This window comes from Trachurus trachurus, assembly GCF_905171665.1.
Source record: "Trachurus trachurus genome assembly, chromosome: 9".
Classification (NCBI taxonomy): domain Eukaryota; kingdom Metazoa; phylum Chordata; class Actinopteri; order Carangiformes; family Carangidae; genus Trachurus; species Trachurus trachurus.
This window is the reverse complement of record NC_139895.1, coordinates 17,724,368-17,749,562: the sequence shown is the minus strand read 5'-3', so window position 1 is coordinate 17,749,562 and position 25,195 is coordinate 17,724,368. Positions and strand designations below refer to the sequence as shown.

General features: G+C 41.8%; 1 protein-coding gene across 3 annotated transcripts in view; it reads right to left on the bottom strand.

Moving 5' to 3' along the window:
* Positions 1–25,195, bottom strand: part of fbxl17 (F-box and leucine-rich repeat protein 17) — a 223,210-nt gene that overhangs the window by 7,676 nt on the left and 190,339 nt on the right. For all 3 annotated transcript variants that reach the window (XM_083979537.1, XM_083979536.1, XM_083979538.1), the window contains exon 10: positions 11,215–11,357. In XM_083979537.1, coding sequence (XP_083835663.1) covers positions 11,215–11,357 — 143 coding nt within the window. The remainder of the gene's footprint in view (positions 1–11,214; positions 11,358–25,195) is intronic.

The window sequence follows — 25,195 nt, the reverse complement described above, 5'->3', positions numbered from 1 at the left end:
TGCCGAAGCAGTTCACATTTTCAGTGGGAAAAAGAAGAGCAGGGCCGTAAATCGATAATCAGATACACAAACACGAAGATGCATATCATATTAGACCGGCATGGTGAGAACACCCTCTGACTGCTCCTAGCAATCAAGCAAAGGAAATGGAATAAAGCAAGAGGGAGAGAGTTTGGGAAACAGAGGACTAAAAAAAGATATGGCCTTCGCTCCCTCTGAATGTACCAAGACCCTCTGAGTTCAGTATTAAGTTCTGTATTACGTAGAAACAATGACCCTGGAAAAAAAAGCAATAAAACTGCTGATATTGAACAACCCCAGACCTGAATTTAAATGAATATACATGCATGCATATGATATTAGAAACTGAAAATCTGTTCAGTGATCCTTTTAATATAATTATGAGTGTTTTTCTTTTTTTTTCTTCAAGAAAAATGGTATTATTTCCACCGTGTTTTCATTAAATTCAGCACAGTTCCACCAGGTTCTTTTCTCTCTTCTTTTGTCTTCTCCCTTCTCTCATTTTCTTTGGCCATGTCGCAGTCATTGCTGGTCCCAGGGCCATAAAGAGAGACAAATACCCCCCGTTCCCTGTCTACTCCCATGTAGAAAGTGTATCAGTCAACTAGTAAATACATTTGGGGTAAATGTTTAAAAAGCCTGTTTAGGCAGCAGAAGAATTCAGTGCATCAGGTCAGTAAAAGGCAGCTTAAACAAGTCAGGATTTAAACAAGCCAGATTTATAGCCTTCTTTAAACTGCTCAGAGGAAAAGCCCCGGTTGTAAAGTTTCTAAACGAGTGACTGGACAAATGAAAGATAGTTCCTCGTCTCTGATAAGAAGAAGAAGGAGGGCAAAGAGAATGGATGGAAAAGCGGAGAGTATAACAAAAGTATAGGGGCAGAAAAGTGGTTGCCACAAACTTATTCTGAAGGATTCAATATTTCTAAATGAACTATCGATGCATTGGCTTGGAAGCTTAAGGAATGGACTGCTCTTTACTGAGGAAAGCCCAAGCTCAAACATTTTGATTTTGTCTCAGAAAGCCCCCCTCACAGAAATCTGCAGAGCAGGGCTCTGAATGTGCTTTTAAAAACCAGGTCAGGCACCGCTTGCGACAACTAAGGTCTGGTCCCGCTCACACAACTTCATCCCTGCACAATATCAGACAGCAGCAGAACTGAACAGACGGGTGTCGGTGCATACGCTCACACACACACATGCACACGTGCACGCTGAAAAGTGGGGGCTCAACTGAACAGGGTCAGAGAAAGAGGTTCTGGAGGCCAGGTTTGTAAACCCCACACTCCATCACGCGTGACAAAGGTAACTAAAGGAATGTGTACAAGGCTCAGCCCAATCCCTCTTTCTACACTGGCCGTCTTATCTCTGCAGACTGGAGGAAAACATACCATAACTCAAGAGGCTTTGCACAATTTATTTGTTAGTCTAAGAAAAGAAAACACCGTAAAACACTATCGCAGCTCCATCTTATTATGTAGAACTAAAATAAAGCTAATTAAACCTGGAGGTGTTGTGACACAGGGAACTAAGAAGCCTTGCAGCCTGATGAGGTCTGATGTTCTTGCAGCAATGACGCTAATAACTGTTTAAATCTTTTGCACTTAACACTTTAAATTAATTGCTATAATATAAAAGGAGTGAAAAGATGCTTGAATTACCTGTAATAACTTACTTTTGTCTTATGTTATTTTATTATATAATCAGTGATACTATGATAAATTTGTTCTTCCATCACTATAAACATACATGTATGGGACCCAATTCAATCTGAGTGATATTCAGTCTAATCTGGTCCAGGTAAGACTTCTTTCTTTAGCTATGGACGCTGGATCTGTGTGCCAGTTTATCTAAAGGAAACTCACCATGAGCTTTGATCAGAAAATATTGCTGGAAAAAATGTGGTTTTGAGGTAAGACAGAGAGTGAACTGTGAAGTGGTCTATTTTTGGGATTGGGTCTAATTAAACCCTGTGTGTACTTTGGACCAGGTCTGAGTGTAGAGTCCCTCTAAGACCAGGACTTTTCCTCTGCTTCTTTAAAATAATTCATATTATGGTTATATGGTTTAGGTGGCTTTTCAGATTGGAACACAAACTCTTGCCTCTACTACCATACAGACTGGATGTGATTGACAGTTTGATATAACATTTTATAACCGCAAATAGCAACTTGATATCACAATATTGCTACTAAATCCTGCCATTTAAGTTTATGAAACATGAAAATATAAAAAGAACAAACGGGGCACAGGGGACAGAAAGAGACAGATGTGGTGATGGAGGGAAACACCGAGAGAGAATCAGAGACACAGATGATGAGGGTGAGCTCATCCTTTTACCACAGGGACTAGTTAGGGTCATAAAATAATAAGAGGCCTGTTGAACACTGTGCAAATCAAAACCACTCCTTTGTCTGCAAATAGCAAGGAGCATAACATAGTAAGGTGGGTACAGAGTAGACACACACACACGCACTCCTCCAGAAATTGTAGGAACAAATTCCAGAGCAGCTTACTGGAGGTCAGACACAAGCAGAATTTCTGAAAGATAATCACAACAGAGCCACTGTGTTTAATTTCTCTGCCTCCCATGACTCCCAAGTTCTTCAGAATAAATAAAGAACAAGGACGGCTTGACCCTGTCCTTTCAAAGAACACCACCATGCAAAATTCATAGTGACTCTTCAGAGCGAGGAGAGAATGGATTAGATTTGTGTGATCAGTTTGAGTTACAAACTCTGACACGTGAACACCACCTTCTGTAGAGTTATTTTTTTTTCCTGAATTTCGGGGTTAATTGTGAATCACCAAACGAGAGAACTGCCATTAATGTCAAACTCCTCGGGATTTAAAAGGTCAGTGTGTTCACTGATTTTTGCCTTTTGCTCTATTCCACTGTCAGTACAAACACAAATCTTGACAGTTTGATTAATCTTTACCTTTTCTTTTTTCTACATTCTTGGATATGAATAGTTATTTTTCTCAACTAAGCAGCCATGTGTCATAGGAACATTATTTCTGTTGACACTCTTTTCCTCCAAGAAAGAAATGACAGCACAACTTTTTCAAAGCTTCCATGTCCATTGGCTAGTGTTTCCAATCAATTATCAAGCCGGACATTAATCAGCGGCCTAAAAAAAAATCCGAAGCTCGTCTGGATGTGTTTAATTTGTACAGACGTAGCATTCAGCGAGGGGAGCTACATTGTCATTAGCATTAAATAGCTAATTCATCACCAACACAGTCAGACGCTACGCCTGCAGGCTAAAATTGGGTTGTGAACACCTGCTGTCTCTCCCAACGTCCAGGAGATAGAGGGAGCGTATTGAGCCGAACATTAGTTATTGCACCAAAAACATGTCAGGATTGGCAAATCTGAGGACACAGGCCACACTGAGTCGTGTCTACTGTCTGCCCATGACTCCATGAGATTATGTTGACCTCCGTTGTGATGAGTAAACAGCACTGGATGAGGGAGGGAGAAGGGGTGGGGGGGACAGTGAGTGTGTGTGTGTGTGTTGGGGGGGGGGGGGGGACTGAAGGACAAGACAGGGGGGGCTTGAATGAACTAATTGAATGAACAAAAGATGTGAGCAGCATCCAAAATTCAAACAACCTTGGCTGTCCTTGCTTTGAGGAGGGTAAGGGAGGGAGACACTGAGAGACAAAAAGAGCGAAGAGGGGCAAAAAAATAAAGAGAGGGCAGAATGGGGTGGAGGGACGGCAAAAAAAAAACAACAACTCAAAAACACTATGATTGTGTATGAGGTTGGGTTTACATGTGTGTCTCTGGGAGATTTTTTGGGGGGTTAGGGCAATTCTGAGATTCCTTTCAAACACTCGGTGAACTCTGTCGGTGTCTCACTTTATTTCACCCTCTCTCCTTCACTGTCCCTTGCTCCTGCCCTTTAGAAACAAGATGAAGGGATGATCAGGAGGCGGCTTCAGTTAAGACCGCCAATCAATACAGCTCTTCTTTCGCGGGATGAGACTCCCAAGATTACACTGAAAATCACAAATGGCAAATGACTCTTTCAAACTGCTTTCTTGACTTTGAACATTCAAGTCCGACCAAAGCCTTGAAAATAGGAGCCGGGGAACCTGCCTATCTTACACTTGATGGCGTGCGTGAGGCATCTTTGTTCTAATTCCCCTTCACTTTAGAAGCCTTTAAACCAAGGACTCCTGCTGTTCACAGTAACAACGCTCATCAAAAAAAAAGTTTTACCAAACTCCCAAACTCTCATTTCCTAAACGAGGGCTAAAATGCCTCCTAACTCTTCACCATACTTCATCTTTGTTTTCCTCACTCCAAACCTCCAGGCCCTGAACAATTAGGCCCTTGTTTATGTCTGCAAATTGCCGTGCCGTGCCTGTCTCTGTATAGTCCCCAGCAGCTGGATGTACCAGTGGAACGGCCATATTGATTGGTATGTCTGTTCTTTTAACAAGGTCTGTCTGGTTCCTCTATCTGGGGGTGCAGTAATGCTCATACCTGTTCCCCAAATGGTGCTCCACCTCACTACAGGTAATGGAAGCACGCCTCGGATGTACCTACACAAAACACTTTTTTAGGGGGGCCATTTATGAAAAGAATAGCCAGCTTTGACTCTATTGTTTCATTTGATCTAATTTAACTTTTATTTTGTCTTGGTTTCTGTCATTCGTTAAATCATTTTTTTCATTATTTTTCTTTCCTCAAGGCCAGCCCTTGTTTTACTTTACATTTTCCTCCCTCATCTCTTCCATTACTATGATGACTCTTGCTGTCTCCACCAGTTGTCCCTGAAGGGGCCGGTAGCAGTCAGTGTCATTATTTTCCTAGTCCAGCTTCATGCTGACTATGTGAGTTTGCCTCCCTCTCTGTTTCACAACCTGGACTGCCCATTTGTTTTCACTCTAATGAAGTAGTGGAAAAGAAGCAGAAAAAGAGAGGAGGGGGCATAGGGTTGAAGAAGATAGGAATAAAGGAGAGGAGCAGAGAAAGAGAAAGAATAGGGAAGGGGGAAGAAAGAGGATGAGAGGAAAGGGGGAACATATGAGAAAGCTGTGAGAATGTCTCTAAAGAAAACATTCCACTGAAGCTGAAAAAGATCAAGATCCCCTGAGTTATACATCAGCAGAGGCCAAGAGGGCACATTATAGAAAACAGCAAGTTAACACGCACTGAAGAAATATGAAAAAGGGTCAAGATAAGGAGCACAATGACTTACATTGTGTAGTGCTTGGCTGCACAGTGAGTTTCTCCACGAATCAATAAACCTAACTGCTCCATCCATGACCCTGTAACTGGACACTCGTCCTAAATTTTGTGGTTAGCCCAAAACAAAAAAGCTACAAATGCAACAGCAAAAGCATTTGGTGAATTTGTGATTTGGCATGTTTATGTCTGCTTGAGTTTCCTTTTTGTGTTTTCTCTCTCTCTCTGTGTGTGTGTGTGTGTGTGTGTGTGTGTGTGTGTGTGTGTGTGTGTGTGTGTGTGTGTGTGTGTGTGTGTGTGAGTGTCTGCCAGTCTCCAGTGAACCGAGCGTTGTTACGACATTGCTATAATTTTAGTTGAAAATTACACATGATGCCATCGGACTGAATTTCACCACTCAAAAGCATAAACTAGATTAATACATAATGTTCCACTGTGTTTGTCGAAGTGTACTGTAGAAAGTTGAATTTCTCCCGCTGAGAAAGATCAAACATTTAACAGTAAACTCTGCAGGGAGCTGGGCATTTCCACGACACAAGCGCTGACATATGCGACACTGCGGAGTAGAAAGGACCCGTTTTTCATGAGATTAAGACACGTTTTCCTTGAGTCTTTCAGCCGAGTTCTTCAAAAGACTGGCACAGAGTTATAGCTGAAAAGAGGACAAAATGAATTGATTTGATTATTTTGGGGTGAGTCTGGATCAATCGCATTCTTTCCCCTCATCAGAACGGGGACGCTTGGCCCTGAGGGCAGAGGGGTGTAATCATATGAGGCAGGCGGAGCACGCCATTTGCTCAGGGCCTGGAGGGGTTCTGATTTCAATGCGCCATTATGAACTGTGTTAACAGCAAATAACATAAATTCCTATCGGAGAACACACACTGTCACACAAAGACACTACATTTCAGCATGAATAAACACACAGCCACACAATGGAAATCCTTCAGACATGTAGGAGAGAGGAGGGGAAAGAAAAAAAGTCAGTGCGGCAAATGGATGCATTCCATACTATTAAGAGCTAGTGAGGCAGAGCTACTGAAATGAGACTTTAAATAAGAAAACATTCTGACTTCACACACACAGATAAGTGCTCTACTAGGTCTGTGTTTGTTCAGCGTAAAAAAAAGAATTCTTCATATCAGTCCAAATGGCAATGGACACACAATTCAGGTTCCCTAGCAGTAAAATGTATACAGTACGGAAGCACGTTTGTATAAACTGTGACGGAGGCAATCGATCCTTCACACTGCTCCACATGAGGAGAGCCAGCTGGATCCTGTTAACAGTTCTTAGATGAATTCTACACTTTCTAAGTCCTGTGACATTCAGGGAAGCTGTTACATTAAAATTCTCAGCGTTTTGACAATTCCAAACAAATTTACACAGGCGAAGGCTGCGCTGCCGAGGCAGAGAGCTGACTGGGTTGTCCGCACCGTGTGTCAAGGTTATCACAAGGCTGTATTTGTCTAAGACTGACAGGACCCACACGGAAACCTAACTCCACATCAGTTAGTCTGGGAGGAAGCTCTGAGAGGGGAGAAGGAAAAATGTGAGGGAGGGAGAGAGGAAGAAATAAGGAGAGACGGGAACTGTATTTATTTTAAATAGTCGAATGTATACTGTAGAAGTTACCTGAACATCTGCGAGACAGACAGGCTCAGGCTAGCCCTAACGATGATGGCTGAGCAGGTCAGTTGTGTAACTGTGGCACTGTCGCTTCTAATCGGAGCTGGTTTTAGCTTACCTATAACAGTGATTTGTTCTAAATTCCCACAACATACACATCCTGAACAGAAACCAAGCAAAGTCCTTGTAAGGGAAATATTAACTTTAGGATATTTGTAATATGTCCAAAACACTGTCAACATAGCTCTCACAAGGAATAACCCTCTGCCAAAGCAAACCGCTCCGTGGAAGTGTGTATAACAATTTATTTTCGCAACGCAAACAGTCATGGCTGGTACGCAGAGCAAAATTATTTCAGGTTGGGGCCATTGTCGATGACCCCCTTAGCAACAGTATGTTGGCTGAGACAGTTGTAGGTTGTGTGTAAATATTGAGATGGTTCGTCAAGTGTGTAGATCCTGTGACTTAACTAAACAATCTGAGGTTGTGAGTAGTTGAGCTAAGAGTGTTACACCAATAAAAATCTATCAAGCTCAAGCATATAAAAATACTAGGACAAACCCAAGACCGAGTCAGGACCAAGACAAGATCATATCAAGACCAAGAAAAGACCAAGACTTTGAGGGGGTTGAAACTGAGTCAAGCCCAAGAGGGTGAGGGTTAGGTTAGACCGAGTAAAAATGTTGTCATTTCTGAGATGTCAAGCAAAACCTTGAAAATGTGGTCTTTAGACCAAGACTGGTCTTGAGTACCACAACACTAGAAAATACCATTCAAATCTAATTGAAGACACATTGTACAGATGATGTAGTTTTGCCTGGAAAATTGTATCAAAGAATGTAACCTTCGAAAAAATGTTCTTGAACAATCTATAAGCGTAGAAAAAATACATACTTCAATATGTACTTGAACAAGTACTGCGGACTTTATGGTACAGTACATGCTGGTGGTTCATGTTGTCAACACAAGGCAGCAGGAAGAAAAAGATGGAGAGAGCAAAGCTGCGCCTCACATCTTTATTTTTAAACAATGAAGAATTAAATATGAGGCATGAGGTGAAACATTCCAATGGATTTGTCAACACAGAGACATTGTGTGACTGAGAGAAATCTCAACTCAAGCAATTTGCACAAGACTTTCATTATGAGCAAACATGGTGGAATTGAGAGTTGTCCCCGAGCTTCTGTGTTTTCCCAGAACTGCATTAAGTGCAGAGATAAGATTAGTTTGCCCTCAGATTGAATTTGACATGCCTGCAGTTTTAACAGCTGTGATACACAAATAAAGCATGATACAATATTGCCCGGAGCCTGAAATGTCACATGCAAACCAGGAAAAAAATGATGATCAAATTGAATGCATTGCCTATAAACAACTGAAAACAATTTTGCAAAGTACTTCAAAGTATTGATTTGATTCATTTAGGAGACACGGCATGCAGACACATATTACAGCTGTGAAAACTACAATGCTTTTTTTGCCAAAAAGGTTTTGTGTATATATTTTTTTCAACATAAGAATTTTGCCTCAAGCAAAGTAAAGAAGTGAAGCAGCAGTGTGGCCACAGGCTGAAAGCATCAATTCTACATCGGAGTAGTCACCGGCCAAACTCAGACAACAGGCAGTAATGACCCTGTTAAAGTGACCCTGATCAAGCCCCTAACTGTAAACTTAACTTTATTCAGCTGCAAAAAAAATACAGAAAACTCTCCTAATCCTAATGAAATGGAAGACAGGGAAAACAGAGGCACTGATCCTCAGCTGAGGCGACTGAAGAATCTGGAGAGGAGCAGCGAGGGCAGCAAGTTTGAGGGAGGCAGTTGAGAAGAGAGATGAGAGTCGGAGGGGAGCAGAAAGAAGAACATGGTCACTGCTGCCCCTGAGCTGACACGAAGAGAACCACAATTCCCCTGGCCGGTGTCTCGCTTTCACCTTTTTACCCCTTTAACTCGCTGTGTAGCTCTCATTTTCACTGTGACCGCTGCAATTGTGTTTATTTGTTTCCCTCTGAGCGAACTTCAGATTACCGTTATCCTTCTCTCTCTCCTCCTGAAACCTGAGCGGATCTACTGTAACTCCCTTCCTCGTCTAACCTAATGGAAAAACAACAACAACAACATCAACAACAAAAACAAATAAAGTAGCCGCCCTGGGCTGATCTCTTTCCCCACACAAGGCAGGACCAATCCGCACCGATACTCCAGGCTCATTTGCTATGATAAACACAATTTTAGGGACATAACATGAGAGAATGAAAACAGAGAAATGGATGTTGGGGGGTGGCGCGAGCATGTAGTGAATTAATTCTGCGTTCAGAGTTGGTAACACACCTGACCTTGGAAACTGTCAAACTCCTCTCTCTGCTCGATTCACACTCCATTACAACTCTAATAGCACCAATTATTGCTGTATTTAGCGGTGTCATCCCCAAATTCCCCCTTCTAGCAGAGGGAGAGTAATTATTTATCTTTCCATCCTCTGGGGCAAATTACGAGTATGAACATCCCATTTGAAGAGCGAGATAGAGGGCAGAGGGATGGGTGAATTTGTTGTGGAGAGGGCAGGGGCATGAAAGCATACGAAGAAAGAAACTGAGAAAAATTGTTATTCCAGTAAAGATGTAGGTCGTTCCTGAACAGATTTTTATTAGCATGGCTGTAATATCGATTGTTGGGTCACTGAGTCGGCGAGGCAGGAGGGAACTAAATGAAAATGGAATCTAAGTGATCACCTGCTATGTAATGCAGTTACTCTTTATTACTCCTAGATAAATATGATGGATACACATTCATGTCTGCAATAATGTGAACTGAGTACACCGCTTCATCACTGAGACCACACATATGGGGTCACCGCCGGACCCTCATATGTTTTAATTTCATTACAGTATAAATAGATAAATATGATACACCGATGTTCTCGTCGCAATTAACGATCTCCGAGTGGGCGTTTTTATCAGAGAAATCCATAGGGTCAACCTGGAGGCCGTGACACACAGATATCACTGATTTTATAATGAAGAAATAAAAATGATGAGTTCCCAACCTGGTGTAAGGCCTTGACTATAAGTCAAACATTCCTCCTCCCTCCCTTTTCTCCCCTGCCAACTTTCTACTTGGACTTTTTACTGCGCAGCGGGGGCTTTTAAATTTGTTCAGCTCAAAACCCAACTGTAAAATTTAGCCTCAACCTGAAAACGAAAGGCCTCATTAAAACATACTGTTACACTCACCATATGGAGGCCCACCAGCACTGGGATTAAAGCGTGCGTTGTGTACCAGGCTACAGTAGAAGACACAGAGCTGTACAATATCAGTATGGGCTAAAGTTTCTAGGTTAAGACAGCTGTTCACTTTCCCCTTCCTTGTCTAACCCCCTATCCCACTCGTGTCAGGCTGAGTGATCCCGCACTAAGTGGATGCTTATGTCCAATTGGAGAAGTGGGTGCGGTTTGTTACCATGGCGGTACCACTTAATGTGCCTCCATCAGGTTAGTGATTGGACGGTTGAGAGGCCAGAAGAGAGTTGAAGAGTGACTTTGGAAAGATCGTCCCTCAGATCCAGAGGCATCTCTAAGTAGTTTTAAGAGGGGTCATTATGTTACTTTACTTGTGTTATCACCCAACCAGCTGACTCAAACATGCATCACGTACACACACTGGGCACAGGCAGCAGAGGCTTAGCTACTCCACATGCTCTCCTCTGGATATTTTTTAATTAGCCAGTCGCCCTAACGTGGAACTTTTTCAGGGTTCATGCGTGTTTGGTTCCATGATGACTCTGTGACTCTCTGATGAAAAAGGCATAAACAAATATTTTATATTAAAAATTATTGCAAGAATAGTTTTCAGATCTTCAAATCAGATATTCAAATCAGATCTGACAAACTTTTTAGCCTGGCTTTTAACTGAATCTTATTATTCTTATCGCTATAAAACTACTTATCGTCTTAATTACAATATCTTTCTATCCCCTTGATCTACCTACATATTATACATATTTATCTATTGTACTTTAATTCATTCATTCTTATTCTATTTTATCCTATTCTATTTTACTTCTATTTTCCCCATTGCAAATGATTGAAAATCCAATGTTCTAAAATGATGGTGTGAATGCGTATGTGTATGTGAATGTACTGTATGTGTCTCTCCCAATATGTGTCCCCTATGTTCATTGTTTTTATCATGTAAAGCACATTGAGCTGTTGTGGACATGAAAAGTGCTATACAAATAAAGCCTGATTGATTGAAAAAAAAAAAAAAAAAGATTTGCTACATCTGAAAACATCTCCAGAAGCATCTTTTAAAGTGAAAGTCAGACATAGAGTACATTACAGACAGCAGTCATTATGGGCTGTGTTACCTTGTCACATCTCATGAGGCCCAGGTAGCGGAGGGATTTGCTGCTCTGTGCGATCTGTGTGGCTCCCTGGTCTGTGATATCCTTACACCAGCCGGCATCCACGGTCTCTATGGTGCTGCTGTACTGGCCTATGGCTATCAGAGCTGTGGACACAGGAGGAGGAAACAAGAGAGGGAGGGAGGGAGATGGGGACGGGGGGAGGGAGGGAGGGAGAGAGGGATAGAAACAAGAAAAGGTGTTAGTCTGACAACCTTTCTCATGCAAATGTGGCAGCGTCGTCCTCCCACAGAGACGTGCAGAAATTCGAGATGAAACCGGGGCAAGTCATCTGGCCAGCTGTGACACATAATACCAATGTTTACACAACACCTAGAAATCATACACAACTACACGCGAGGTAACACACACACACACATACTGTACGTATGCACAAATCTTGTTCAGACTGCTGCAGGATTCATCCATTAGAGCGTTGGCATGAGTCACAGCACTGAAAGGCAATGACAGTGTGCCAGGGTAAAGTGTGACTCCATGCCAGTCTATGATTTAATTCTACTGTGTGTGTGTGTGTGTGTGTGTGTGTGTGTGTGTGTGTGTGTGTGTGTGTGTGTGTGTGTGTGTGTGTGTGTGTGTGTGTGTGTGTGTGTGTGTGTGTGTGTGTGTGTGTGTGTGTGTGTGTGTGTGTGTGTGTGTTTACTGCTGCCAGGGCAGAAACATAGTGCCAGGGTAAAGAGTATCCACCAAAACAAATATCTGTCAGTGTCTGGGGGCTTTGTTGCATACCCACAAACACACACACACACACACACACCCTCACCCACGCCCACAGACAAACACAGACACACACACATAGTTTCGATACATTTTTTGGGTTTTTTTTTTTTTTTGTGAGCAGCGTACAAATTAAAACATGTAGCCGACAAACACGATGAGATTTAATCCTGCGTAATTTATCTGACACAAAGACATACTCTGTTGCATTAACACACAGAGACACACAACAGTCTTCCTCATCAATCTTTGACCTGCCAATCGTTGGGCAGATGGAGGAGACCTGTGCTCCACCAGTCGATTGATAGTGGGGCTCGGTGATCGATTGGCCGGGCCTGGGCTTTGTTCTCCACTCTCTCACAACCATCACTAATGAGAATGGGAAGGGAGGAGGTGGAGTGAGGGATGAGAGAAAGATGAAAGGAGGAGGGTAAAGACAGAGAAAGCCTTTGACAGCACCCTCAAATAGTTGCTTAGCCCTGATGTTGTTTTCTCATTCGCAGAAATCCATTTCACTTCAAACTTTTTTACAAACAAGCTTGACTGAAACGTCTCCCCTTCAATAAGAAAGGGCGGGGGGAGAAAAAATCTTTACGAATTAATTTGTTTTCATGTTGGATCTCTTCCTCTCCCCTTCCTCACTTTTCTCACCGTCACTTTTTCAAAATGCCTCCACACATTACAGTATTAAATAACATACAATCAGCAGATTAGGTCGGGGGTTGCTATCGAAGCGTGTGTGTGCACATGTATACATGCACACGATGAGTGTAGGACTTGTTGTTACCACAGGAGAAGGGAAATGAATAATCTCATGCTTTTTGAATCAACTACATGTATTTAACCCTCTTTCCCCCCTTGCCCAGCCCGAACTATGTAAAGAAGAGTCTCCTACACATAGTGTGTAACATGTGCAGTATGTAACATGTGTAATATATAGCTCTGGGCACATGCAGTGCTCCACATGTGGTTCTTTTTGTGCTCCAGCATGCTCTTGGATGCCATGCATAATGGCACATTATGACTAAACAGGCAGTAACGCAGCTTTGAAGCAACAGTATGTTTCATGTAAAAAAGGACAGGGGGGAAGAGGCTCCAGTCGGCCAGATGGGCCAACTGCATAAGAAGCCATGTTGTGTTTTTTTTGTTTCTTTTGACCAGCAGTGACCTGGCAAAGTATTCTAAAACTGGAGACTGTATCTGTGTGTATCTGTTCTTTTGAGCCAATGTGAGGCGGGTCAAGTGGGTAAATGGCTCGCCATTCTGTTCCCCTTGTCCTGTCCAATCACATGATCCCAAATTCGATTACCTGGGCTCAGACCTCTCATCTGATGTTAAGACACACATGCTGCAGCTGTTAAAACTGCTTGCAGAGCGACTGAGGAGTTTTCTGAGGGAAGAGGGAGATCAAATAAAAGAGGAAAGCTTCATAGTTAACTGAACCAAACAACAGAATTGCTTCTACTTCCCCTCCCCACCTACTCTGGATCCCCCTGTTTCTCCCCCTTCAGCTTCACTTCTTTCAACCTGACAAAGCGGGAGGATAGGAGCAGACAGCTGCCTACCACAGTGAATGTATAAGAAGTGCGAGTGACTACATTGTCCATGCATTTCCTGATTACTTTGCTGCACTCACCTCAGCACACAACCTTCCTCATCTGAATTACTGTCAACAGGCTCCAGCCTTTATAAAGAAAACATATGGCACTTTAAGATAGCTCCAAGGAGAAAGAGAAAAGCAAATAACACTAAACATCATTTTGTTACACTCTCAAGTTGGTAAACTGGTGCCGTCAGATAATGCCTTTGTCAGAACGAGCCAGGTGTTAGGCTATTTAGACTTGTTTAGTACTCTATCAACAAGTTCATCTGGTTGCTATTACAGTCTAATATCCCTGTGTGTGCTCTGTTTCTCCCTCTCTTCCTTTGATCCTCTATCAGGAGCCTGTAAACTCCAGCTACTCCCAGTGGCAAATGGAAATCATTGGCTACTTTTGCACAGGAGAGGAGCTTTCAGTGAAACCTTTTTATTACAGTAAAGCAGTTTTGTGAGCTTGTCGGGGACAGAGAGTGCAATTGGAGCTCACTGCCTTTGTTTTATGAGATAGTTGTGAAGCAGACAAGTAAAAGTGAACATAGGAAAATATGTAAAGTGATGTCTTATTAGTTTGTTTTTTTAAATAGAATGGTGAAATTGTAAATGTCAAAAAAAAAACTAGTACATGTTTTGCATAGTTACATATAAAAATGTAAACATGAACTTCTTTTAATTCAACTAATCTAATTTTAAATTTCAGAAGCAACAAACTGGGCTTGTCCATCTCCTTTCTGCCTTTTGGCAGCATGATATCCACATTTCATAATGTGTAAAGTCTCTCACGAAAGTCTTTCGTTAGTTATGGTAATGATAGTTTAATATTTGAACATTGAACATTTGAATCCAGCGATGACAGTGAAGTCCCTTCATATAGTAATGGAACACAAATAACATTTTGTTCACTAGAAAGATCAATCAAGTTTGGAGACAGATATTAGGGACTTTGGCTCAGTTCATTCTGTCTAGATAAGTTCACATGAAATTTAAAAAAAAGTCAGTCAACATTTCTCAGTTCACTTTTTGAGGAAGTTACTATTAATTGACAATTAAGTTGCTTGAAATTTAGGCGAAAAACGTTAAAATGCAGGGTTTAAAAAAAAAACTTTGACTGGCGTTGTACAAGGGACCATAGGAGCAGGAAATTGTCTTTCCTGACTGATAATGATTTTCTGTCTGAGAAATAGATGAAGCGATATGCAAGAGACGTTAAGGTGAAAGAGGAGTGGAAGAGTCAGTGGAGAAAAGAGGGGAAAATCCCATTCTGGCAGCAGGAGCTGTGACTGAGTAGTGACTACACACTCACAGACGGTAATGAGGACACACTCTACTGCTCTGCCTGAGAATGGCTTTAGGATCTGGTTCTCTCTCACTGTGTGTGTGTGTGTGTGTGTGTGTGTGTGTGTGTGTGTGTGTGTGTGTGTGTGTGTGTGTGTGTGTGTGTGTGTGTGTGTGTGTGTGTGTGTGTGTGTGTGTGTGTGTGTGCGTGTGCGTGTGTGTGCGTGTGTGTGTGTGTCTACACTCCACCTATACTGTGAAAAGAAGCAGAGAGTGTGCTTGACCTTAAATCATGGATATCATTCATTCTGAACATGGCACATTTCACCTGTCATTTACCAAGTCTGTCTCATGGGAATGAAACTACGTCACTGTATGAGAAACAGGTGGGGATTCGCATTTAAAACCAATTGCTTCAGGTAATTTAAAATCCTCTCGGGATTTGTGCTAACGTTTCTTCTTGTCAATCAATCATCGAACAAGAAATCAATGTAAAGAGTGTCAGTGACCATTTAGTGCCTTTGGAAACAGTAACCCTGTGTCAAAACCAGAGCTCCTGTTCTTTCAGTAAGAGCTTCCTACTGTAAAAACTAGATTTGATAGTAAGACTCTACTTGTGGTTTTCAGTGAGGAACCATATCACAAATTCCAAGCAAAGATGGATAACACAGTAAAACCTCAAATCTTTAGTGTTCTATTATTACCTCTGTATTCCAGACGGGGATTGATAACCCATTGCTTTCCCATATCAGGCACAAGCTGTTATCAAAGACCATAAATAGCAGATTTATCCAAACATGGGAGTGGTTCTAGGTGAAGGTAACCACACTCCAAACAGCGGGGTCAGGAGTTGGTCAATCCTGCAATGACCGCAACGTGAGAAGAAACCCTTCTTAATCAGCTTATTCTCCTATCTCTGGAGCTGACCTCAGAAATTCAGGGGTTAAGCATCTTTTACAGGGTTATTAGATATTCACTTATTACATTCCCCTAAATGATGGTGTGCCATTACTGCTATCTTATTGCTCTGAAGCCATCCCCATGCCCCATCTGCAGTAACCCTATACACCATATTTTAGCCACTGATGAAGACATAATGCCTACGAAGGATGTGGTGGTATATGGTAAAGATTTACTAAGATGCCGTGTGTATGCTGTGCACTGTGTGCTGTGTGTGTCTGTGTGAGTGTGTGTGTGTAAATATGGCAGCGGGGACAACAGAAAAAAGGCTTATTATGGCTGATGTATTCCAGACAGCACAACTGTCATGTCTAATGTGAAAGACATTCACTCAGTTCATTGTATTGCGTTTAAAAACTTGGCCTCAGCTTTGCCCTCTTCACTGTGCTGCAGTATGCCCAGAACCAAAACTTCTCATCCTGTTAAGTTGTGGAAGTTACAAGGGATACAAAAGCTACTTTCTAAGCAGATATCACAAATTCTATTTTTTTCCTTTTCTCCCATTCTGCCCTTGCCTGGAAACCACACCAATCAGCGAACTCATGTTTATTCACTCTCTCAGATGGGCCTGGCTCCCCTCCCATTCAGAAGACGGATTTCAATCCATCCAGAAACCGGTCGCGCTAATCACAACCACTTATCTAAAATGTAGGAGGTTTGATACGATGACTGACACGGGATTGCTGCTAAAGCATTTTCGTTAACAACTGAGATGGCTGCGGCTGATGTGAAGCTCAATTCGCCATTACAACAGTATTAAACTTACTGAACAGTATATTTTCTCTGTAAGAGGAACAACTGCACTTATGCTGTAATCTGTTTACATTTTTCTGTTGCTCTGTACTACATCACCCATTTCACTGCTCTAATTGGTTGGTCTGTGATTGCTGATAACACCCTTTAAAAATCAAAAATGGGCTAAAAGCTCATAGCAGTTTGCAAATGTAAACAGGTCCTACACTCCCAGGTTAATGTTATCCAGTACTGAAATGCATTTTTACAAGGCAGGAGTCAAACTCATCAAATACACAATCCAACAACTCCAAAGCCATCTCGTGGATAAGTTGTGACCTGCACATTCACATCACGAGACAGAGTTTTTGTTTTTTGGAGTTGTTGGATTGTGTATTTGATGAGTTTGATGAGGGAAACCAAGAAATCCCATCAGCCTCTGTAGCGTAGCTCTGAGCAGCTCACGGCTCTGCTCCACCGTTCTAAAAAATAGCTTGCACCGACAATTAAAGGTAACAAACCTACTCCTAAAACTATATGGGATTATAGCAATGGGCCAATTTGCCAAAATGTTGAACTATCCCTTTAGTATAATTAAGTCTTTTGATATGTCAAGTATTTAAAGGCACTCTATGTAAGTATTTAAAAATTACAATTATCAACAGGTTTTAAAGAAATAACAACTGTGATGATATGTCAAATATACGTATATGTACATATATATATATATATATATATATATATATATATATATATATACAGTGGAAGATTTGTACCATATTTTCCACTCTTTATAAAACTGTATCAAAGTTTATTTTTCATGGATGAACATCAAGGACTTGAATTTAACAGCTGTTTATTGTGCTGTACGTGTAGGGTTTACTGTAAGCATGTATGTGTACCAGTGGCGGCTGGTGACTGAAAAAATTAGGGAGGACAGGAGGAACACCAGTCCACGGCCTCATTTTATTTTATAGCACTACTTCTCCCTACTTTATTATATTCAATGAAAATTAAACAGTAAAACAATGTCTTACAAGATTTCTTAAAAACAACATCATTTTATTAAATCTTACTGTTTTCAGATTAACACAGGCCTAATGAAAAAGACAGAGCCATGATCTTGGATGTGGGATGTAAAAAAAAAAAGCAGGCCAGTGTTCAACACCTGTAAATGCCACAGTGGGGATTTACACCCTCTGATTTAAAAAGGAAAAACAAAAACCATGAAAATCTGTAATTATTAATAACAAAACAAAGTGTTCCACTCAAATTACATACATATTTGGCTTTTACCTCTTAGATATAGCTATGCTTTTACCTGAGCTGATGGCGGAGAAAAAAAAAAAAAGTCCGGTCGTGTCTTTGTTTACCCTCCAGCTGCCCAGGTCACGTAACTGAAAACTATTAACAATCTCTCTGACTGCTTCTCTCTGATATCTCCTAACAGTTTATCCAGAAATCTGCTGATATTTCCTTTCAAATCGATGCCAATATCTCTGAAAACTCCGTATTTCTTGTGCTAGGAGCAGCATAAGCAGCACGGCTGGGAGTGAAAGTTTGGCGCACATAGCAACAGTAACCAAGGGGGGTTGGAGAACTGTCATTGGACCAACCTGCTGTCAATCTTGTGTTCTGATTGCTGATTGGTACAGAAGAGCCTCCTCCGCCGTGACGTCATTTTACGTGTCTTAGCCAATCACAGGTCAGGATGAAGACATCCTAAATGCATTGAGTCAATGGAAGAAGATCCCGCCCCGAGGCCAGTTAGGGAAGTAAAAATCTTGCCACCTCCGTAGAGCCCCCACCTTCCTGCTCCCTGCTCCTCACACAGCCTGCTCTGTCTCCTGAGCCTGCTGGCGGCGCAGTTGAGCCGTTTTAAGTGGATTTTCTTCCAAAAAACAAACTTTTTTTATGATAAAATACATATATAATATTTTATAAATTATACTGAGATTTGGTAATGATTTATTTCAACCAGTTACTCTTTCTTAAATAAAAAATAAATTTTCCTTTTGCCTCTCAAAAATAGAGGACCAACCTCCTCTGCCTCAATGGACCAGCCTCCTCTGATGTGTACATGTACACATGGAAAATGATCTCACGCGAGTGTGTTTACATGTGTGTAAATAAGCACACAGCTTACCAAAGTGTAAAAACTGTGTAATGCAACCTCAATAAGCACCACATGGATGTCACTTATCTCCTTTGATGCCCATCTGACCTGGCCAGGCGGTGGCCTCACAGCCTGATTGATTAACACAATATGCTCATCTTCAAAGTACCCAGCTAAACCAACTGAGGTCAAACACAGTGCCAAGACGAATGCAGTAAACAACATACCAAATACGACACACACACATACACACACACACACAGAGGACACAGGAGACAAGAGAGGGACTGTTGCTTTGGCCTTTGGTGAACTGAGAATTAACAAATTAAAAGCTGTGAGAACTCGAGGGAACTGGAGAAAGCATGCAGACAATCCTGCTTTAGAGGGAAAAAAAACTGCTGGGTTGTGGAAATGAACCTGAATTTGGTGTGACAACAAACCAGGGTTTATCTTCCAGCGCAGATTAAAAAAAAAAAAAAAAAAAAAAAAGGCAGATACAAAGAGAAAGGAAGAGGAAGGGGGGGTTAGGAAAGAGAAGAAAGAGAAAATGAGTGAGGCAGAGGTTCTGCGAGGTGACGTTCTTTGCCCTGACATTTTGGGCAAAGGCAATCAAAGGCCACGGGGAACTGAAATGAGCCAGACTCAGTAGAGAGACACACGAGAGAGCAGGAACAGATTGAGTGCGACACAAGAAGGAGGGAGAGCACTTTATGGTGGGACATGCTCAATCTGGGAAATTAATTAGGCAGAGGGCAGGGAGAAAGCAGTGTGCCTTCTTGTATGTGTGAGCACTGAGGGCACAGGCATTTTCCCAATCAGCCTCAGATCTGATGTAAACCAGCTGACATATACAATTTTGTGGCAGAGTGTGCCTATATGGTTTGTGTGTGCTGTGCTGTGCATAGCTGTGTGTGTGTGGCACAGAAAGCGAAACAGAGGTAATCAGCAGACCCTGAAATGTTTAAGTGGTGAGGTAGAGACAGCACAACTAACTAGAATTACTGGCCTGCTGCCCTACGCCTCCGCCAACCAGTCAAGTTAAAATCTATGTCAATGTCTGTCAGTCTCTTTTAATATAAGCAAGGATTTTTAATGAAAATTTAATGAAATGTAAGAAAAAATTGTATTTGTTGAACATTACAATGTCACGTGGTAGTGATAAGACATAAAGTGTGAAGACAAATGTGTCAAAATAAGAGTCTGAATTCTTCATTTGTAGCCAAGAAAACATGTTCTGAGAGAGCACAGTGACCTTGAACTTTGACCACCAAATTCTAATGAGTTCATCCTCCATTGTAAAAGTGGACGTTTGTGCCAGATGAAACGGAATTCGCTCCAGGCATTCCAGATATATCGCATTCACAAGAACGGGACAGATGTGAAGTTACAATGGCCTTGACCTTTGACCTTTCTCCACCAAAATCTATCTTGCAAATTCGGTTACTCGTCGAGTCCAAGAGTATGTTTGTGCCAAATTTGAAGGAATTCCCTGAAGCAGTTCCTGAGATATCGCATGTGCGACAATGGAGGCAGACAGTCAGACATATAATGCCTCTGGCCACGGCTGTCGCCACAGCGGAAGCATAAAAAGTCACTTTGGTGTTTTATTATGGTCTAGCTTCTGAAAATAATATGCTTAAACACACACACATACACATGCACACACAGTGTTTTAGTGGTTGATGCGCAATAACCTTGTGGAGGGAATGTGAAGTTTGAAGTGGAAAGGAAGATTGGAAAGGTGAGTGAGTGACAGCAGGGGAGAGAGGGGGAGAGATATAAGAGAAGAGTGATGGCCAAGGACAGATAGACAGAGTGAAGGGGTGATAAGGAGAGATGGAGCTATCACAGAGGTGACCTACAACAGGCTTCCCTTCACCACAAGCACAAGTACTTGTCACCAAATCTCTCTCTCACTCACACACACTGAGTCACACTGCAGAGCTGGTCACTTAACAGGTTGGCATTAGTCATCAGGACTCAATTTGGCTAAACATACCATGGACTAAGATAAGAGCAATAAATTCAATCCAGTTTGAAAATAATTTACTGAGTGAGTTTCTAGAATGAGCTTCAACATGATCCTCTCCCTCAATTCAAATACTATTTAAATACAGCAGGTATTCATTATCCTACGTATACCAGAGCTGCACGATTCTGACAGCTCAGTAACCCCAGGAATTCAATCCAACACATGGAGTGGCACGCTTGATATGTAGCGGAGGTGGAGAGAAAGGATGTAGGTGTTGGGGAGGTACCGTATGTAGCACTTCTGAATTTCATGCAGGAGACTGGAATTCAGCACCTCAAACTATTAAATATGTATTAATAGTCCCAGCAGTTGCCATGCACTGATAGTGTCAAAGCCCTGGAGAAAGGCTCTGAACCTCCAGCTGCTCAATGTCCAACAGCTAAGACTCTGGTTTTACTGGGCAGCATTCGGGTGTGAATATGTGCAGACTTAAGTGTGAACGGGGCATAGCAGAGAGCTTGTCAGGTTGGATGATACGGCATAGACAGCTACTGTCATACATATCCTTCTACCTACCTGCTGTAATTATCATCATAGTTGAATCCAAAATCGTTCCACATAACAAAGAAGGACCCAATTTAAGCACAGGCATAATGTTTCTGTTTTGTCACAACTAAGATTGGATAATTTGATAAATGTATCCTCCCTGTTTTTCCCCAACTGTTCCATCGCACCCACTCACACACATTGCAAGGATTTCTTTGCACAGTTTGTTTTATATTGTCATTCATTGATTTGGTTTAAGAGCTTTGATTGATCCCTGCTAATGAAAATGCAAAATTACTGCGGTGATATAAGAATGGAACTACATAGAGGTAAAAGAAAAATCTAAATCTAAATCTTGCTCCTAGGCAGGCAGCCCTGGTGCATAGGTATGAAGGTATAGAGAAAATCCCATAACGGGGTTCAATACCCACACAGCTGGTGGTCCTGCGAATTTGTGTGCATGGTTATGTGTATAATCTGTGTGGAAGTAGTGTATTTTATATTTTCATTCTTCTTCAAAGACACCATCAAGAATGAGGAAATAGACTCTAAAAAGTAAACACACATACACAAAACATATACACACACATAAACTGGGGTTCTTATTGCCATAAGCAGTAAAAGCAGGATATTAAGCTCTATTTCAAACCAACAGCACCTCTGCTCCTATGCACCTCTCCTTAGAGGATATTAATCCTCTCTACCTCTCTCTCTTGTCTCTTTCTCCATTCGCTCTCCCTTTCTCTCCGTCTCTCTCTCTCTCATTCTCTATTCTGGATTGTGTACAACAGCAAAACTGCTCTCAAATTCTGACATCACAGACGAAGGGGCATAAAGCTTAACAACTTCAATTTGAAATGAGAAGGTGAGAGAGGAGTGGAGAGGAAGTGAAGAGGAGGAGAGAGGACACAGATGAAGACAGACGGCATCCTAGTCACTGAACTGCGTGTTGCATGAGTCTGACTGGAATTAACGTAGCGTGGCAATAGTTATGGCTTTGGTTATGGATTATGGCTAATCCTTTAGCATAGGGAGCAGGTCTTAAAGGTAATTACACGCTACTATTGGATCCAGGACACAGAAATGGGCCTCTCTTACGTCACACTTATTAAGATCCAGAAGAAAACTGGCTGCTCTTACATACTGCTGAGACACAGTACAGGTTAACATACTCCAATGTCAATCTTAATACTGTTCTTATGTGGAAGGTAAAATAATTTGGTGCTGAGCTCACCTGGTCTTTTGGTTTTATCATGGAAAGGGAAAAGGCATGGCTTAAGGATACAGAGCAATCTTTGTGTCCGTAATTATTGTGTCTGGGAATTAATTTTACCATCCAAAAGTAAACTAGTGAGCTGTTAATACACAGCTAAGTAGCTGCGCCACTTACTTCCCATCGAACACTCTGAGAAAAATGGTGGCATCCACTGTGGACCCTTTTTTCTTCCTTTTTATTGTAGTTATTTACCGTGCCATACCTCATGGTTTCCCCTTTTCTCCTCAAAATACACCACAAGCAGACTCTGTCAGCACAATCCAAGTGCCGCAAAGTCTGTTTCTATTCCTTATCTTGAGCATTTAACAGTCCACTCCGTCCGCTCTAACCCGGCGGGAATCATTAACCAGACACACATTTCCTCTTCACCCTACCCCTGACACAACCCCTCCAAATCGTTGTGATTGCAACAAAGTGTGTGTCTGTGTGTGGTTCTGTCTGCGCACAAATTAGAGGTCGACATAGCCCCCTAGAACAACCCTAAAACAAATGACCCATTACCAAGCAGTTGCGCAACAATTAGGTTAGTAGACCGTTGATAGCAGGCAGACCCGCCCAGGGAGAGGCTTGGGAAAAGAAAAGATGGAAGAGCCAGTTTTCTGGGTGGATAAAAATGACATGTAACCTGTAAGAAAAACTTGAGACCAGTTGCATGAAGTTAAGAACAGATGATCTGTGTAAAACTCTGATTTAATGTTGCTGATGGGTCTGGGCACCGCATGAAGAATAAGAAAAGTTTTATGTTTCAATATGGAAAAGTGAACGACCTTAAAACAATAGATTACGAAAGAGCATCAAACCAAGTTAAAGCATTCATCCATTCAACATGTTTAAAAAAAAGGGTGAAAAAAGACGGTGGAAAAACTATTATCTCTGCTAAGAAGTGGCCTTTTCATCTGAAAAAAACACACTTCTGACATTCAACATTTTCTTTTCCTCTCTAATCGTTCTTTGCTCGCCTTGCTTTATTCTTTTATACAAACTCCTAATGGCTCATGAGTCTGTAACAGCACTTAGTCAGGTCTCACCAAAAGCTGTTTAGCAAAGTTTAAAGCGGCCGTGATGTTTTCTGATCAATACCTGGCCATAGCTCAAATCACACGTCAAGTGCCATTACTGCATACACCGCACACTGTCGACCAGAGTGCACCTACGCACACACACATACAGTCATGTACATTTTCATGAGCTTAGACAGTGTTTTTGATCAATACCTGGCTATAGATCAAACACCTTTTTCAGTTTATGGCTAACCTTTCCCAAGGCTCATTTCAGACACACACAGAATAACTCATGTCTTACTTGAGACTGCAGCTCTGACTGCGTCTATGAAATTGATAAGTGCTCTTAAATGCAAAATGACAGTTTAAGAACCTTGTTTTTGTACCGCTGCGTAGTCAGAATGTCTCATAAAAATACAAAGCGCTTTTCTCCAGGAGGTGACTTCATAGTAAGAGCCAGAGAGAAAAATACACAATAGACCAAATGAGGGGCTGAGGACTTGAAACTGTGTTAGGGTTCTTCTTTAAAGGGTAATTTGTCCAAATGCATCAAGGGAAAACAACATGCTGGGAAAATTACTTTCCCCTCACATTTACATTATACGTACAATTCAGGAAATAGATGAGTTTCTTTCACTGCAAATATTTAATGTACCTGAATACTGCTGACTTTACAATTTGCTTGATTGTTTTAGGAACCCACTAACAGCTGCAATAGGAGTATTTTAGTTTAGCTTAAATACAATTAGCCTAGAATCTCATTGAGGAAACTTTTTAAAAATCAAATCACTGTGCAACAGAAGAATAACTTTTTGTTCTTTGTATACCATATTATTTCAATATCGGTCTAAGCAACAGGGGCTTACAATTCTTCCCGTGTGCCTTTTATTGCTTTCTAACAGTGGGTCGGTGTGTGTTGTGCCTCATTGTGCCTAAAGATCACAGTTTCCAAAACCCACAAACTGCTTCACAACTCTCATCTCATCTGTATTGGAAACCTGCACTACAACAACCTGCGCCCTGCATGCAGGTCTCCCCTTTCCCCCCAGTTGTTTATGTGTGAATGTCTCCTGGGTCTTTTCTCATCAGTGATTCAGTTCCTTTGCTCATCCTCTCATCTCTTACTTCCTCTTCTCTCCATCCCCCTTTGCTCATCCTGCCACCCCTCCTTCTCCTGCCCCTGCCCCCTTTTTCCTTTCTCCAAGTATTTGCTTTGTCCTCTCCTCCTCCCTCCCTCCCTCCCTCCCCCACCTCCACCCCGTCTCCTCCTCCTCCTGATCCCAGTATTGGATGTTCCTGCGTTCAGGGTCACTGTCAACTCTTCAGTAGCTCTGTTGACCTTTAACCTCTTTAAGACTGGGGTCAGCGCCTGTCGCCATGGTGTTTAACATCCCAGCGTGAGGCCATCCTTGTACATGGGTATAGTGTACAATTCAAACATGTGCATGCACATTATTCATGATGTCAGAGGCATGTGACAGTTACCTTTTATGTTCACTTTAATCTTCTGCTCAGGTTACCAGCCAAGACAAATAGTCAAAATATCCAAACCTTCCCCGACTGTCTGCCTCGACATCTTTTACTCATTCTTTTAGCCAAACTCCCTCCCTGGCCGTTTCATTTTTGCCCTTTTTCCTCTGTTGGCCAGCCTCCCTTCCCGTCTCCCTGTGGTCTAAACAGGTCTTGTTCCCTCTCTGTGACTTTCAACTGCAGGCTATTCAGTTACACAACCACA